The sequence below is a fragment of the Sapajus apella genome, unplaced genomic scaffold (genome assembly GCF_009761245.1).
Source record: "Sapajus apella isolate SASKATOON/1434 unplaced genomic scaffold, GSC_monkey_1.0 scaffold12, whole genome shotgun sequence".
Taxonomy (NCBI): Eukaryota; Metazoa; Chordata; class Mammalia; order Primates; family Cebidae; genus Sapajus; species Sapajus apella.
The window spans coordinates 4017758-4031650 of NW_022436952.1; the positions used below are offsets into that span (position 1 = coordinate 4017758).

General features: G+C 54.0%; 1 protein-coding gene and 1 non-coding gene across 19 annotated transcripts in view; both read left to right on the forward strand.

Annotated features, from left to right (window-relative positions):
* MED24 (mediator complex subunit 24) overlaps positions 1 to 13704 on the forward strand; it is a 38501-nt gene extending 24797 nt beyond the window's left edge. For 13 of the 18 annotated variants that reach the window (XM_032279781.1, XM_032279779.1, XM_032279780.1 and 10 more), the window contains 16 exons: positions 778 to 860; positions 1153 to 1239; positions 2549 to 2660; positions 3576 to 3718; positions 4271 to 4308; positions 4749 to 4831; positions 5181 to 5359; positions 5472 to 5571; positions 6196 to 6371; positions 9646 to 9910; positions 10214 to 10395; positions 10504 to 10594; positions 10876 to 10975; positions 12527 to 12607; positions 12882 to 13030; positions 13178 to 13704. In XM_032279781.1, coding sequence (XP_032135672.1) covers positions 778 to 860; positions 1153 to 1239; positions 2549 to 2660; positions 3576 to 3718; positions 4271 to 4308; positions 4749 to 4831; positions 5181 to 5359; positions 5472 to 5571; positions 6196 to 6371; positions 9646 to 9910; positions 10214 to 10395; positions 10504 to 10594; positions 10876 to 10975; positions 12527 to 12607; positions 12882 to 13030; positions 13178 to 13294 — 1986 coding nt within the window. In that variant the 3' untranslated portion in view covers positions 13295 to 13704. Of the gene's footprint in view, positions 1 to 777; positions 861 to 1152; positions 1240 to 2548; positions 2661 to 3575; positions 3719 to 4270; positions 4309 to 4748; positions 4832 to 5180; positions 5360 to 5471; positions 5572 to 6195; positions 6372 to 9645; positions 9911 to 10213; positions 10396 to 10503; positions 10595 to 10875; positions 10976 to 11516; positions 11603 to 12526; positions 12609 to 12881; positions 13031 to 13177 lie in introns of those variants that run through there. The other 5 variants (XR_004269538.1, XR_004269537.1, XM_032279775.1 and 2 more) reach the window with 5 other exon arrangements.
* Positions 4580 to 4683, forward strand: LOC116553589. Its single transcript, XR_004269822.1, has one exon. It is a non-coding gene; the product is annotated as a small nucleolar RNA SNORD124 (small nucleolar RNA).
* Positions 13705 to 13893: the final 189 nt, after the last annotated feature.

Below are 13893 nucleotides of genomic sequence, written 5' to 3' on the forward strand. Positions count from 1 at the left end.
TGCTTCAGTGTGTGTGCGTGCTTCAGTTTGTGTGCGCTTCAGTGTGTTTGTGTGCTTCAGTGTGTGTGCGCTTCAGTGTGTGTGCACTTCAGTATGTGTGTGTGCTTCAGTGTGTGTGTGTGCTTCAGTGTGTGTGTGCGCGCTTCAGTGTGTGTGTGCGCTTGTGTGTGCGCCTGCTTCAGCATGAGTATGCTTCAGTGTGTGTGTGTGTGCTTCAGTGTGTGTGCATGCTTCAGTGTGTGCACCTGCTTCAGCATGAGTATGCTTCAGTGTGTGTGTGTGCTTCAGTGTGTGTATGTGCTTCAGTGTGTGTGTGTGCTTCAGTTGTGTGCGTGCTTCAGTGTGTGCACCTGCTTCAGCATGAGTATGCTTCAGTGTGTGTGTGTGCTTCAGTGTGTGTGTGTGCTTCAGTTTGTGTGTGCTTCAGCATGTGCACCTGCTTCAGAGTGTGTGTGTGCTTCAGTGTGTGTGCGTTTGCTTCAGCGTTTGCGTGCACCCACAGCATACACTCAGGCTGCAGGCAGAAGGCAGCTAGGCAGCTCAGGTTGAGCTAGGCAGCTCATCATGCCTCCAGCAGTCAAGGTTGCCTGAGATGATAAGGGCCGGGTGGTACTGTGATGCCGCGTACTTCTCCCCATCCAGTCGCTGAGAGCCAGCGGTGGGCAGGGCCTACTTACAGGCTGTGTATCCGGCAGCGTGTCCTTGTGAGCCTGCACTGCGGGCTGAGGGAGAAGCAGAGGACCTGGAAACCAGGTAGACACTTCTGTCTCTTTTTAGGACTTCACTGAGGATGTCAACTGTGCTTTCGAGTTCCTGCTGAAGCTCACACCCTTGTTGGACAAAGCTGACCAGCGCTGCAAGTATGAGTTCCCCTGCTCACCCCTGCCCTACTGGAAGGCGTCCTGGGCTCTTACCGGATCTGTGCCCGAGAAGCCTCAGGGGACTCTGTCTCCTTGTTCACTCCCCTTGGCAGGGGCAGGAAGCAGCAGCCCATAGTTGCCCAGTCCCCAGAGCCCCTCTACTGCCCCTCAGGCACTCCAGGTTTTCTTCATCCTGAAAGAGGGAGGAGGATGCTCAGGGACCTACTGCTCCCTCTGCCCCCCACCATCCCAGCCAGGTGCACAGTTCCCTCAGCATCTTTCTCCCTCACAGCTGTGACTGTACAAACTTCCTGCTCCAAGAATGTGGCAAGCAGGGGCTTCTGTCTGAGGCCAGCGTGAACAACCTTATGACTAAGCGGTAAGTGTGAGTGCACCTGGGCTACCCCAAGAGCCCCTTGACCTCTTTCTTATTACGATGGGGCTGCTGGGTGCCTTTCAACCTTCTGTCTAAAGTGTGGGCTGCAAGTGACTGGGATCATGCCTCGGGGTACAGGGAACAGGAAGGAAAAGAAGGCACCGGTGTCTTCATACCAGAGTTTTACACTCTTAGTCACTGCTCTTTAACTCATACCCATCTTTGTGATAAAAGTAAAAATCCTAGGCCGGAGGTGGGTGGATTACTTGGAGGCCAGGAGTTCAAGACCAGCCTTACCAACATGGCAAAACCCCATCTCTACTAAAAATACAAAAATCAGCTGGGCATGTGGTGTGCACCTGTAATCCCAGCTATTGGGAGGCTGAGGCATGAGCATCGCTTGAACCCAGGAGGCGGAGGTTGCAGTGAGCTGAGATTGCACCATTGCACTCCAGCCTGGGCAACAGAGTGAGACCTTTTCTTAAAAAAAATAAAATAAAAATCCTGAATCTTCTTTTAATCTTAAATCTGCTTTCAGAGCATTTAAGATTAATGATGGGCTGGGCGGGGTGGCTCATGCCTTTAATCCCAGCACTTTGGGAGGCTGAGGCAGGCGGATCACAAGGTCAGGTAAAACCCTGTCTCTACTAAAAATAGAAAAATTAGCAAGGCGTGGTGATGCGGCCTGTAATCCCAGCTACTCAGGAGGTTGAGGTAGGAGAATCACTTGAACCCAGGAGGTGGAGGTTGCGGTGAACTGAGATCTTACCACTGCATTCCAGCCTGGACAGCAGAGCGAGATTCCGTTACAAAAAAAAAAAAAAAAAGACTAATGATAAATTGCCAGGTGCAGTGGCTTATGCCTGTAATCCCAGCACCTTGGGAGGCCAAGGTGGGCAGATCTCCTGAGGTTAGGAGTTTGAGACCAGACTGGCCAACATGGTGAAACCCTGTCTCTACTAAAAATACAAAAAGTGGCCAGGCGTTGTGAGTGTCCAGTACTCGGGAGGCTGAGGCTGCAGCCCGAGAATCACTTGAACCTGGGAGGCAGAGGCTGCAGTGAGCTGAGATTGTTCCACTGTACTCCAGCCTGGGTGACAGAGTGAGACTGTCTCAAAAAAAAAAAAAATACTAATGATAAATCAGTGATTGCGATATTGACTATGCTTCCATAAACTTCACCCCAACCTCGGAGGTTCTTGCGTGTGTCCCACTTCCTCTGTGCATTTGCTTCTGGGCTTGAACAAGGGAATGTGTCAAGAATTTCTCTCCATTCCTCTTCCCTTCCTTGTACAACTGGTGACGTCCACAGAAAAGCAGACCGGGAGCATGCACCCCAGCAGAAATCGGGAGAGAATGCCAACATCCAGCCCAACATCCAGCTGATCCTCCGGGCGGAACCCACTGTCACAAACATCCTCAAGGTGAGTATGCCCTTCCCTGGTCACCACAGTCTTTCCTCTTCCCAGTGCTCTATCTGCTTGCAGATAAATAAACAAAGGCCTCAGACCTCTGTTTCCTTTAGCTTTTACACATAGTTGCTTTGGAGGTAGTGAAAGGGGCGGCAAGGGCAGCTATCACTGAATACTGAAGCACACACACACACTGAAGCACACACACACACTGAAGGACACACACACACTGAAGCACACACACACACTGAAGCACACACACACTGAAGCACACACACACACTGAAGCACACACACACACTGAAGCACACATACCTGTGGGAGCTTCATTTGTACATCAGGCACTGCAGTAAGCACTTTCTCTTAGGCCGTCTCATGTGGAAACAACAGAGGCGTGGGGCACGGTGGCTCACACCTGTAATTCCAACATTTTGGAGGCTGAGGTGGGAAGATCACTTGAGGTCAGGAGTCTGAGACCAGCCCGGCCAATGTGGTGAAACTCCATCTCCACTAAAAACACAAAATTCACCTAGTGTGATGGTGCATACCTGTAATTCCAGCTACTTGGCAGGCTGAGGCAGGAGAATTGCTGAACCCGGGAGGTGGAGATTATGGTGAGCTGAGATTGCACCACTGCTGCACTCCAGCCTAGGCAATAGAGCGAGACTCCATCTCAAAAAAAAAAGGAAATGACCGAGAAGTTCCCAGCCATGACCTTGCCCACCCCAACTTACCACATTCATGCCAGTGTAGACGAGGGGGATGGATTGGAGAGCAAGGATAAGTTTTAGGAACGATTTTCCAGATTGAAGTCGGAAAGATGTAGATTACATTCCAGGTTGTGAAAGAGAGAAAACGTGGCTAGGCTGTGTCTTGGGTGGGGGGTCTTCAGTGTTCTTCAGGACTTGATTTCCTGTCCTGTCTCCAGACGATGGATGCAGACCACTCTAAGTCCCCAGAGGGACTGCTGGGCGTCCTGGGCCACATGCTATCCGGGAAGAGTCTGGACTTGCTGCTGGCTGCTGCTGCTGCCACTGGAAAGCTGAAATCCTTCGCCCGGAAATTCATCAAGTGAGGAAGGCCAAGCTCCTGACCCCCAGGGTGTGTGGGGAGGCCATGTGTGTTGGCAGGAGGTAGCAGGGTAGGAGTCAGGTGCCTGGGGCTGGGTCTCATCCAGAGACCCACGGGCCGAGGCAGAGCACCCTGGCTGGAGATCTTGTAGGAAGGGCCTGTTCTCACACCTAAGTGTTCTTTTCTCTTCAGCTGAGGATGGAGTGGACGTGTTTGGTAAAGAGATGAGGGTAAAGGTTGAGGTGTTGAACACTGGACATGGAGGAATTCCGAGTATGCCCAGTTATTAATAAGCAGCTCTCAAATTCTGTTGCCTTTTTTGGTTGCCCTGGAATTTGACATATAGAACATTGTTCCATTCAGTGAGCCATTCTCTAGGCCTTGGAAATCTTCTCACAGTAGTAATACTTTTCCTGTAGCAGCATGTCTCATTTTAAGTTTAACCTGTAACTCAGACACTAGCGACCACTCTCTGAGCATGTGTAGCCACCAGCGCCCAGCTACTGCTCAGCTCATGCTCTGGTCAACGCAACCTGTCTCCATTCCTTTCAGTTTGAATGAATTCACAACCTATGGCAGCGAAGAAAGCAGTAAGTCAGCCCTGTTCATCTGCAGGCCTAGTGGGGCCTGAGGAGGGATGTGGAGGGAGAATGTGGGAGGGAGGAGGGCGTGCGGGAGGGAGGAGGGCACCTGGGCTCAATGCGGGGAGGCTGTGCTGCCTCCTCAGAGCCATGACCGATGGAAGCTTCCACGGAGCTTGAAAGTGGGTAATGCTGGAAAAGGATTCCTCCCAGACCATCCCTGTGTCTTGTTCCCCCCACCCCTTATGACTTGGTTGGGTATGCTGGAAGAGGGTGCCTTTGGTCTCAAGGAAGGGATGATGTTCCAACTGAGACTCAAGAAAAGGATTCTGAGCCTCAGAGCTTTGAAGGAGCCACGTGGTCCCTGACCTTCCTAGAGACAAATCCTGATCCCTGTCCACGCAGACATGGGCTCTCCCTGGTAGCTTAGCTGTCCCGTCCTTCCACAGCCAAACCGGCCTCCGTCCGGGCCCTGCTGTTTGACATCTCCTTCCTCATGCTGTGCCACGTGGCCCAGACCTATGGTTCGGAGGTGAGAAAGAGGGGAGCGACCGGGACGGGGGCTCAGGGGAAGAAGGTAACCCGGAATTCTCCCCATCTCACCACCCGCCCCGCCACAGCCTCTCAGCCAGTTAGTTTTGTGGGCCTCAGAAACCAAGTGCCCACCCGGGCTGGAGTCTGCAGAGGCCCCTTCAGCCCCATGCGCACACTGACCACTAGGTGGCAGCATAGCCCCCGTCTGCCTCCGTTGGACCGGTTTGTCCCCAGTCTTCAGGCTGGGCTGGAGCAGCAACGTGACGGGAAACAGTGCAGCCCCACGTCTAGCGCTGGCAGGCGCCGCGCCCTCCACTCGGCTGGTGCCCCCTCTTTCCCTTTCCCAGGTGATTCTGTCCGAGTCGCGCTCAGGAGCTGAGGTGCCCTTCTTCGAGACCTGGATGCAGACCTGCATGCCCGAGGAGGGCAAGATCCTGAACCCTGACCACCCCTGCTTCCGCCCCGACTCCACCAAAGTGGAGTCCCTGGTGGCCCTGCTCAACAACTCCTCGGAGATGAAGCTGGTGTCAGTGGCCCGGGTGCCCACTCCAAGGGTGGCAGTGAGGGTGCGGTCAAGACTCCCTCCCTGAGCCTGTCCCCGGCTCCCCTGTGGTGACTTCTCCCACGCACACCCACAGGCAGATGAAGTGGCACGAGGCCTGTCTCAGCATCTCAGCCGCCATCTTGGAAATCCTCAATGCCTGGGAGAACGGGGTCCTGGCCTTCGAGTCCATCCAGGTAGCCCCGCCTTCCCAGCAGCCTTTGCTCCCGTGAGCCAGCCAGTGATGGCTTGTTATATTTCATAAGAGCTAGAAGACCTTTACTACAGGAGCTCATGTGTTTTTGTTTGTGTGTGTGTTTGTTTTTTTGAGACTGAGTCTTGCCTTGTTGCCAGGCTGGATGGCAATGGAGTGATCTTGGCTCACAGAACCTCTGACTTCTGAGTTCAAGTGATTTTCCCACCTCAGCCTCCTGAGTAGCTGGGACTACAGGCGTGTGTCACTACGACTGGCTCATTTTTGTATTTTTAGTAGAAACAGGGTTTCACCATGTTGGTCAGGCTGGTCTTGAACTCCTGACCTTGTGATCTGCCCGCCTCAGCCTCCCAAAGTGCTGGGAATATGGGTGTGAGTTACCACACCTGGCCCAAGGAGCTTGTGTTTTGATACTCATCTTTTGTATAATCTAGTCTTAGCCACTCCCTCTGGCCCAGGTAGCTCTGGGAAAAATCAAACTCATGGAGAGAGGTGTGGAATGTCGCTAGGGACTCCACCTGCTGCACTTAGATGCCCACAGAGGCTGAGAAGGTGATGGCCCAGGAATGGGAGATAGATGGTGCCCATCACCTTTCCTCTCCTCTAGAAAATCACTGATAACATCAAAGGGAAGGTATGCAGTCTGGCGGTGTGTGCGGTGGCTTGGCTTGTGGCCCATGTCCGGATGCTGGGGCTAGATGAGCGTGAGAAGTCTCTGCAGATGATTCGCCAGCTGGCAGGACCACTGTTTAGCGAGAACACCCTGCAGTTCTACAATGAAAGGTCAGTAACCCGCCCTCCCTTCTCAGGCCCAGCAGGTGTGTTGTGAGAAGTCCATCCAATAACAAGCACCCCTCTCTTTTCTGACCTTTGCAAACACGCTGCTCGATCACTCGCTCACTTTCCTGTTCCTGCGTTCACTCACCTGACTCGGCCAACACATAATGTGTCTCTATGGCAGAAATCTCTGTACGCCAGCACCTGCTGTGTGTCAGAAATGCAGATCCCAAACAGCTACGATCCTGCCCTCAGATTCTGAAGTTCTAGACAGCTAGCTCTCCAAAGAACAAAGCTGTGTAACTGTCTAGGAACTAGAAATGTGTCTGTAGGTTTTACAGGCCATCCCCCACTCCCAGTTATCTTTTAGGACAGTTTCCTGTCCCTCCTGGCTCTTCAGTTTTTAATTATAAAAGCACATAAGATTTGCCATCTTAACCATGTTTAAGTGTCCTGTTCGGTAGTGTTCAGTATATTTACACTGTTTTGTAACAAGTCTCCAGAACTTTCTTCTTGCATCTCTGAAACTTTGTACCCACTGAGCAACTTCCCATTTTTTCCTCCCTCCAGCTCCTGGTAACTACCGTTTTACTTTCTGCATCTAGGAATTTGACTACTTTATAATTTTTTTTTTTTTTTTTGAGACCCAGACCAGAGTGAGTCTTCCTGCAACCTCAAACCTCTGGGCTCAAATGATCCTCCCACCTCAGCCTCCTGAGTAGCTGGGACTACAGGCCCACACCTGGCTAATTTTTTCTATTTTTTATAGAAACATGTTCTTACTATCTTGCTAGGTCTTGAACTCCTGGCCTCAAGTGATCCTCTCACTGTGGACTCCCAAAGTGCTAGGATTGCAGGCATGACTCACCGAGACCTGCTGAATTTGATTACTTTTTAGATGCCTTATTTAACTGGAATCATACAGTACTTAACTTTTTGTGACCAACTGACTTCACTCACCATGATTTCCTCAAAGTTCATCCATGTACTAGCATGTGACAGAATTTCCTTCCTCCTTAAGGCTGAATAATACTCTGTTGTGGGCTGGGTGTGGTGGCTCACGCCTGTAATCCCAGGACTTTGGAAGGCCGAGGTGGGTGGATCACTTGAGGTCAGGAGTTCAAGACCAGCGTGGCCAACATGGTGAAACCTCCTCTCTACTAAAAATACAAAAATTAGCTGGGCATGGTGGCAGGCACCTCTAATCTCACCAGCTACTTGGGAGGCTAAGACAGGAGAATTGCTTGAACTTGGGAGGCAGAGGTTGCTGTGAGCCGAGATCGCGCCGCTGTACGCCAGCCTGGGTGATAGAGTGAGATGCTGTCTCAAAAAACAAAACAAAAACAAAAACATAAAAACCTCTGTTGTGTGGCAATACCGCATCTTAAGGATCCCTTCTCTGTGACACTTGAGTTTTTTCCACCCTTGGGGTATAGTGAATAGTGCTGCTGAGATCATGGGTGTTCACCAGCCAATATGTTTTGGGTGTTGCCTCGCAAGGCAGCTGTTGAGAAAGTCATTTATTTATTTATTTAGAGATGGAGTCTTGTTCTGTTGCCCAGGCAGGAGTGCAGTGGTGTGATCTCGGCTCACCACAACCTCCGCCACCTGGGTTCAAGCAATTCTCCTGCCTTAGCCTCCCGAGTAGCTGAGATTACAGTCGTGTACCACCACGCCCAGCTAATTTTTGTATTTTTAGTAGAGATGGGGTTTCGCCATGTTGGCCGGGCTGGTCTCGAACTCCTGACCTCAGGTGATCCTCCCACCTCAGCGTTCCAAAGTGCTGGGATTACAGGAGTGAGCCACCACGCCCAGCCTGAAGATGTCTTTTTTTTTTTTATTTTTAAACTATTTATTTATTTATTTATTTATTTATTTTTTGGGACGGAGTTTCGCTCTTGTTACCCAGGCTGGAGTGCAATGGCGCGATCTCGGCTCACCGCAACCTCCGCCTCCTGGGTTCAGGCAATTCTCCTGCCTCAACCTCCTGAGTAGCTGGGATTACAGGCACACGCCACCATGCCCAGCTGATTTTTTGTATTTTCAGTAGAGACGGGGTTTCACCATGTTGACCAGGATGGTCTCGATCTCTTGACCTCGTGATCCACCCGCCTCGCCCTCCCAAAGTGCTGGGATTACAGGCTTGAGCCACCGCGCCCGGCTTTTTTTGTATTTTTAGTAGAGACGGGGTTTCACTGTGTTGACCAGGATGGTCTCGATCTCTTGAACTCGTGATCCACCCGCCTTGGCCTCCCAAAGTGCTGGGATTACAGGCTTGAGCCACTGCGCCTGGCCCTTATTTATTTATTTTTAAGATGGGGTTTCAGCATGATGGCCAGGCTGGTTTTGATTCCTGACGTCAGGTGATCCACCCACCTCGGCCTCCCAAAGTGCTAGGATTACAGGCGTGAGCCACCACGCCTGGCCCTGAAGATGTCTTAATAGAGAGAAGGGAAAGCATTGAGCCGAATGAGGTTTGGGAGGGTCTGGAAAAGGACCTCTCATCTTCCTCTTGCTTCCTTCTTTTTACTTTCTTCTCTCATTTCCGCCCCTCCTCCCCCGGCCCTACTGGGAGCTTTTGTTCTGGTGTAATCCATTCTAAGCTTCCTAAGTCCTATCTGGGTAAGGGATAGAGGGAAGTCTGTGACTCTATTGTGCAGGTGAGAAAAGTGGCTCTAAAAGTCATAGCAGCTTTCCCAGAGCCACCCCGCATTCCAGGAACAGCCAGCACTCTGCCAGGTCTGTATTCATATCCGAAGCCTCTTTCCTTGTGAAAATTCCTGGATATACACTTTTGTCTGCCCAGCTACCAGGGGCCGGGAAGAATCCTGTGGGGCAGCCCTTGGCCCTCTCCTGGAAGGAACTGTTTTCTTTGGGAGGAGGCCAGGGCTGGGCGGGGACCCCCAAGTGGCCCAGGGGGAAGTGATTGTGTTTATTTATGCAGCAAGTTGGCAGGGCCCAGGCCTGGAGAATGGGGGAAGTTGGAGAGTGAGGGAAGAAAAATGTGAATATCTGGCTGGAGTGGCCAGGGGGAGGAAAGCCCCTGCCCAGTCCCTGTTTATAGGCTTTGTGCACTGCAGGTGAGAGACCTGCCAGGAGCAGGGTTGCGGCCAGGTCACCTGGGGTGTCCCCTCCCCCAGCATAGAACTGGGTTAATTCCTGAGGGAGATTTCCGTCACCCAAGTCCAGGGGAAAGTCTGGCATGGGTATTTCCTTACCTCCCCTCCCCTCACTGCCCCACAGTGGCACCTGAGCCTCAGGTCCTCTTGGCCCCCCCCAGGGTGGTGATCATGAACTCCATCCTGGAGCGCATGTGCGCGGATGTGCTGCAGCAGACAGCCACGCAGATCAAGTTTCCCTCCACCGGGGTGGACACGATGCCCTACTGGAACCTACTGCCCCCCAAGCGGCCCATCAAGGAGGTACTGACGGACATCTTTGCCAAGGTGCTGGAGAAGGGCTGGGTGGACAGCCGCTCCATCCACATCTTCGACACCCTGCTGCACATGGGCGGTGTCTACTGGTTCTGCAACAACCTGATTAAGGTACTTGGGCTGGAGTGGCTGTGGGCTGTTGTGGGTCCCGTGCCCTGGTTCCCCATACCTGGCCTGGTCAGCCAGCCTTCCCTGAGAGGCTGCGGTGAGCCGGATGGCCCCCTGGGGATGCCTCGCCTCGGGGTTGCCTCCTTGGAGGGCTCTGGCCAGAGGCTGGGATCCGGCCTGAGGGGTGCAGCAGCACCTGGGGCCCCTCTGCGGGCCTTCCTGGACAGCCATGCTGGAGTGGCAGGGTGTCAGCGCCTCAGATCCTGGGCCCCTGGCTCCTAAACTGCCCCCGTTCCCACGCACCAGGAGCTGCTGAAGGAGACGCGGAAGGAGCACACGCTGCGGGCGGTGGAGCTACTCTACTCCATCTTCTGCCTGGACATGCAGCAAGTGACCCTGGTCCTGCTGGGCCACATCCTGCCTGGCCTGCTCACTGACTCCTCCAAGTGGCACAGCCTCATGGACCCCCCGGGCACCGCTCTTGCCAAGTAGGATTCTCTTCAGAGCTTGGTACCACCCTGGGACTTTGGAGAGCCCAGTCAGACACAGCCCTGGGGCTCTCTCACTCTCCCCCTTTTTCTGGAACCCTTTGCCAGGCTGGCCGTGTGGTGTGCCCTCAGTTCCTACTCCTCCCACAAGGGACAGGCGTCCACCCGCCAGAAGAAAAGACACCGCGAAGACATTGAGGTAGGGCCCCTCCATTCACTTGTTCATTTCCTAAGGATTCAGCACTTCCTGAGGGAAGCAGATGTGGTGTGATTGGTCAGGGATCTGCGGGTGGCTCGTGTGGCCCCAGACTGCCTGTGGGTACGAGGGTCCTGTAGGATTGTGGGAGGGGGTGAGGAGAGAGGGGCTGAGACCCTGCTGGCCGTGCTGACCTCACTCAGATTGGAGCTCCAGCTCTTTTCCTTGACAGCTGGAAACTGAGGGATTTAGGGCTATATAACAGGGACTCTCACACCCTCTAGGATTACATCAGCCTCTTCCCCCTGGACGACGTGCAGCCTTCGAAGTTGATGCGACTGCTGAGCTCCAATGAGGATGACGCCAATGTCCTTTCGAGCCCCAGTGAGTGTGTGGGCCGGCGGCACGCTGCTCCCTTTCCTGGGAGCTCACTCCCTGATGCTGCCGCTCTGCCGCTGCCCCAGCTGGAGGCATCTTTGCAGCTGGTCAGAGAGGGTATGGCAGGGACCTGTGCTGTTCTATCCCCCAAGGGGGTGCTCTGTGTCCTGCCCCTGGAGAAGACGTTGCTGTTCTCGCTCCCTGAGGGTTAAAGCTCCTCTGCTCAGGTCTAGCCTGGCCCATAGTTCCACCCCAACCCCCTGCCCGCTTCCTTACCCCAGGGTTGAGGGGATGACAAGCTACCCAAGTGAGTTCACTGCCTCAGGCACAGCCTGTACCATTGACTCACCAGCTCTGACCTTCCTTCCTTCCCCCAAACATGCCCGGAGAGGCCCGGGCTGGGGCTTAGGGCTACTCCCCACCTTCCTGCCTAAAGGGCACGCCCCCCGCTACTTCCCTGGAGGTTATCCTTCTCACTGTCCTCTCCTCCCTGCCAGGCTTCCTGTCAAGGGCTCCTTCTGTGGCATTTAAATTTTCCTGTTTTTAGAGATTAATCCTGAGCTTGGACGTTTTTCTAAAGGCTTTTAGGGACTATGGGACCAACTAAACACTTGATCAGAAGAAAGATGCTAGGTCTGCCACCTCCAAGCCCTGTGACCTTTAGCTAGTGACTGAGCCAGCCCCCGTCTGGGTTTCTCGTCTATAAATGGCGTGTTGTGAGGAGGAAATGCCAAGGGCCCCTGGCCCTGTGTGCTCACTACACGTTAGTTTTTCTCTCTTCTCCATTGGGATCTCTGTATCTGAGGCCCCTCTGTGCCCTTTTTATTTTTTATTTTTTGAGTTAGAGTCTCTCTCTCTTGTCCAGGCTGGAGTGCAGTGGCGTGATCTCGGCTCACTGCAGCCTCCGCCTCCTAGGCTTAAGCAATTTTCCTGCCTCAGCCTCCTGGGTAGCTGGGACTACAGGTGCCTGCCACCTAGCCTGGCTAATTTTTGTATTTTCAGTAGAGACGGGGTTTCACCATATGGGTCAGGCTGGTCTCAAACTCCTGACCTCAGGTGATCCACCTGCCGTAGCCTCCCAAAGTGCTGGGATTGCAGGCATGAGCCACCGTGCCCGGCCTGTTTTTTTGAGACAGGGGCTTGCTGTGTAGCTCAGGCTGGAGTACAGTGGCACCATCTTGGCTCACTACAGCCTTGTTCTCCTAGGCTCAAGCAGTCTGCCTCAGCCTCCCCAAGAGCTGGGACTATAGGCTTTGGCACCACGCCCAGCTGATTTTTATGTTTTTTGTAGAGATGGGGTCTCACTAGTTGCCAAGGCTGGTCTCAAACTCCTGGGCTCAAGCGATCCTCCTGCCTCAGCCTCCCAGAATGCTGGGATTACAGGAGTAAGCCATGGTGCCCGGCCTCCCTCTGTGCTCGTGATCTCAGGGTCTTCTCTGGGCTCTCCATATACCAGTTACATCCGCTGGGCGAAAGTTGCGTGGGGGCATCCCCGGGGAGCACTGCTTTTGCACTCGGCAGGCTGTTTCCCAGCACTCCATCTGCTCGGCCCCACAGCAGACCGGTCCATGAGCAGCTCCCTGTCAGCCTCTCAGCTCCACACGGTCAACATGAGGGACCCTCTGAACCGAGTCCTGGGTGAGTCCCCCACCCTGCTGCTGAACCTGGGGCCTCCCGGTGCCCCTCCCTTCCCCTCATGCCCCTCGTTGCTGGCTGTCCTGGCCCCCAGGCTCCTGTCTAGTTCCCCTTTCTCCCCTCCCCAGTGCCTTTTATATTTTCTCTCTGATGCCCCGTTTTGGGGGCGTCCTCAGCACGTCCTTCTTTTCCCTTTTCAGTCCCACCTTCTCCCAGAGCCTGACTTCACCCCCTCTCAGGAAACGCCCTCCTGTCGCTCTCCCCCCATTCTCCACAGCCAACCTGTTCCTGCTCATCTCATCCATCCTGGGGTCTCGAACCGCCGGCCCTCACACCCAGTTCGTGCAGTGGTTCATGGAGGAGTGTGTGGACTGCCTGGAGCAGGGCGGCCGAGGCAGTGTCCTGCAGTTCCTGCCCTTCACCACTGTGAGTACCGCCCTCCCTGGGGTACCACCCTCTCCCGCAGTTGCTGGGGCCTTGGGCAGCCCTTGCTGCAGGGAGGGGCCTCTTTCCTCTGGGACAGCACACCTGCCACCAGCTGTCCTGCAAGCAGCGTCTGTCTGTCTGTGGCAGGTGTCGGAACTGGTGAAGGTGTCAGCCATGTCCAGCCCCAAAGTAGTTCTGGCCATCACGGACCTCAGCCTGCCCCTGGGCCGCCAGGTGGCTGCTAAAGCCATTGCTGCACTTTGAGGGGCTTGGCATGGCCGCAGTGGGGGCTGGGGATGGGCCCAGCCCCAGGAGCCTTCAAGGGGAGCAGTGAGGAAAGATGAGGCGTCGTGGCTAACATCTGCCCTACATGGTGCAAGAGCCTCCGCAGCTTCCCGTTCCTGCTCCTGACTCCTGACCTCCAGGATGTCTCCCTGTTTCTTCTTTCGAAATTTCCTCCGAGTCTGCCGGTACCTGAGGAGCGTGAGCAGCCTGGCCCCTCGGCCCAGTGGTCACCCCTGTGTTCGCCCACCCCAGTCCAGGAGCAGTCTTACATCTGAGGAACTTTCTAGATGCACAGTGTATATATATGTACATATATTTCTTTTGTAATACGTGAGGGAAGTCTACCTTCGTTTATTTGTAAATAAAGCTCCTCGTGGATCACTTTGTGACTAAGAGTTCTCCATGTCGGTGCCATCCGGGACAGGGCATAGCATCCTCTCCCTGGACTCCCTGCTGTGGCCAGGGAACAGCTCACTCCTGTGGTGAGGAGGAGGAGGAGGAGGAGGAAGAAGGAGGAGGAGGAGGAGGAGGAGGAGGAGGAGGAGGAGGTGGAGGAGGTGGAGGAGGAGGAGGTGGAG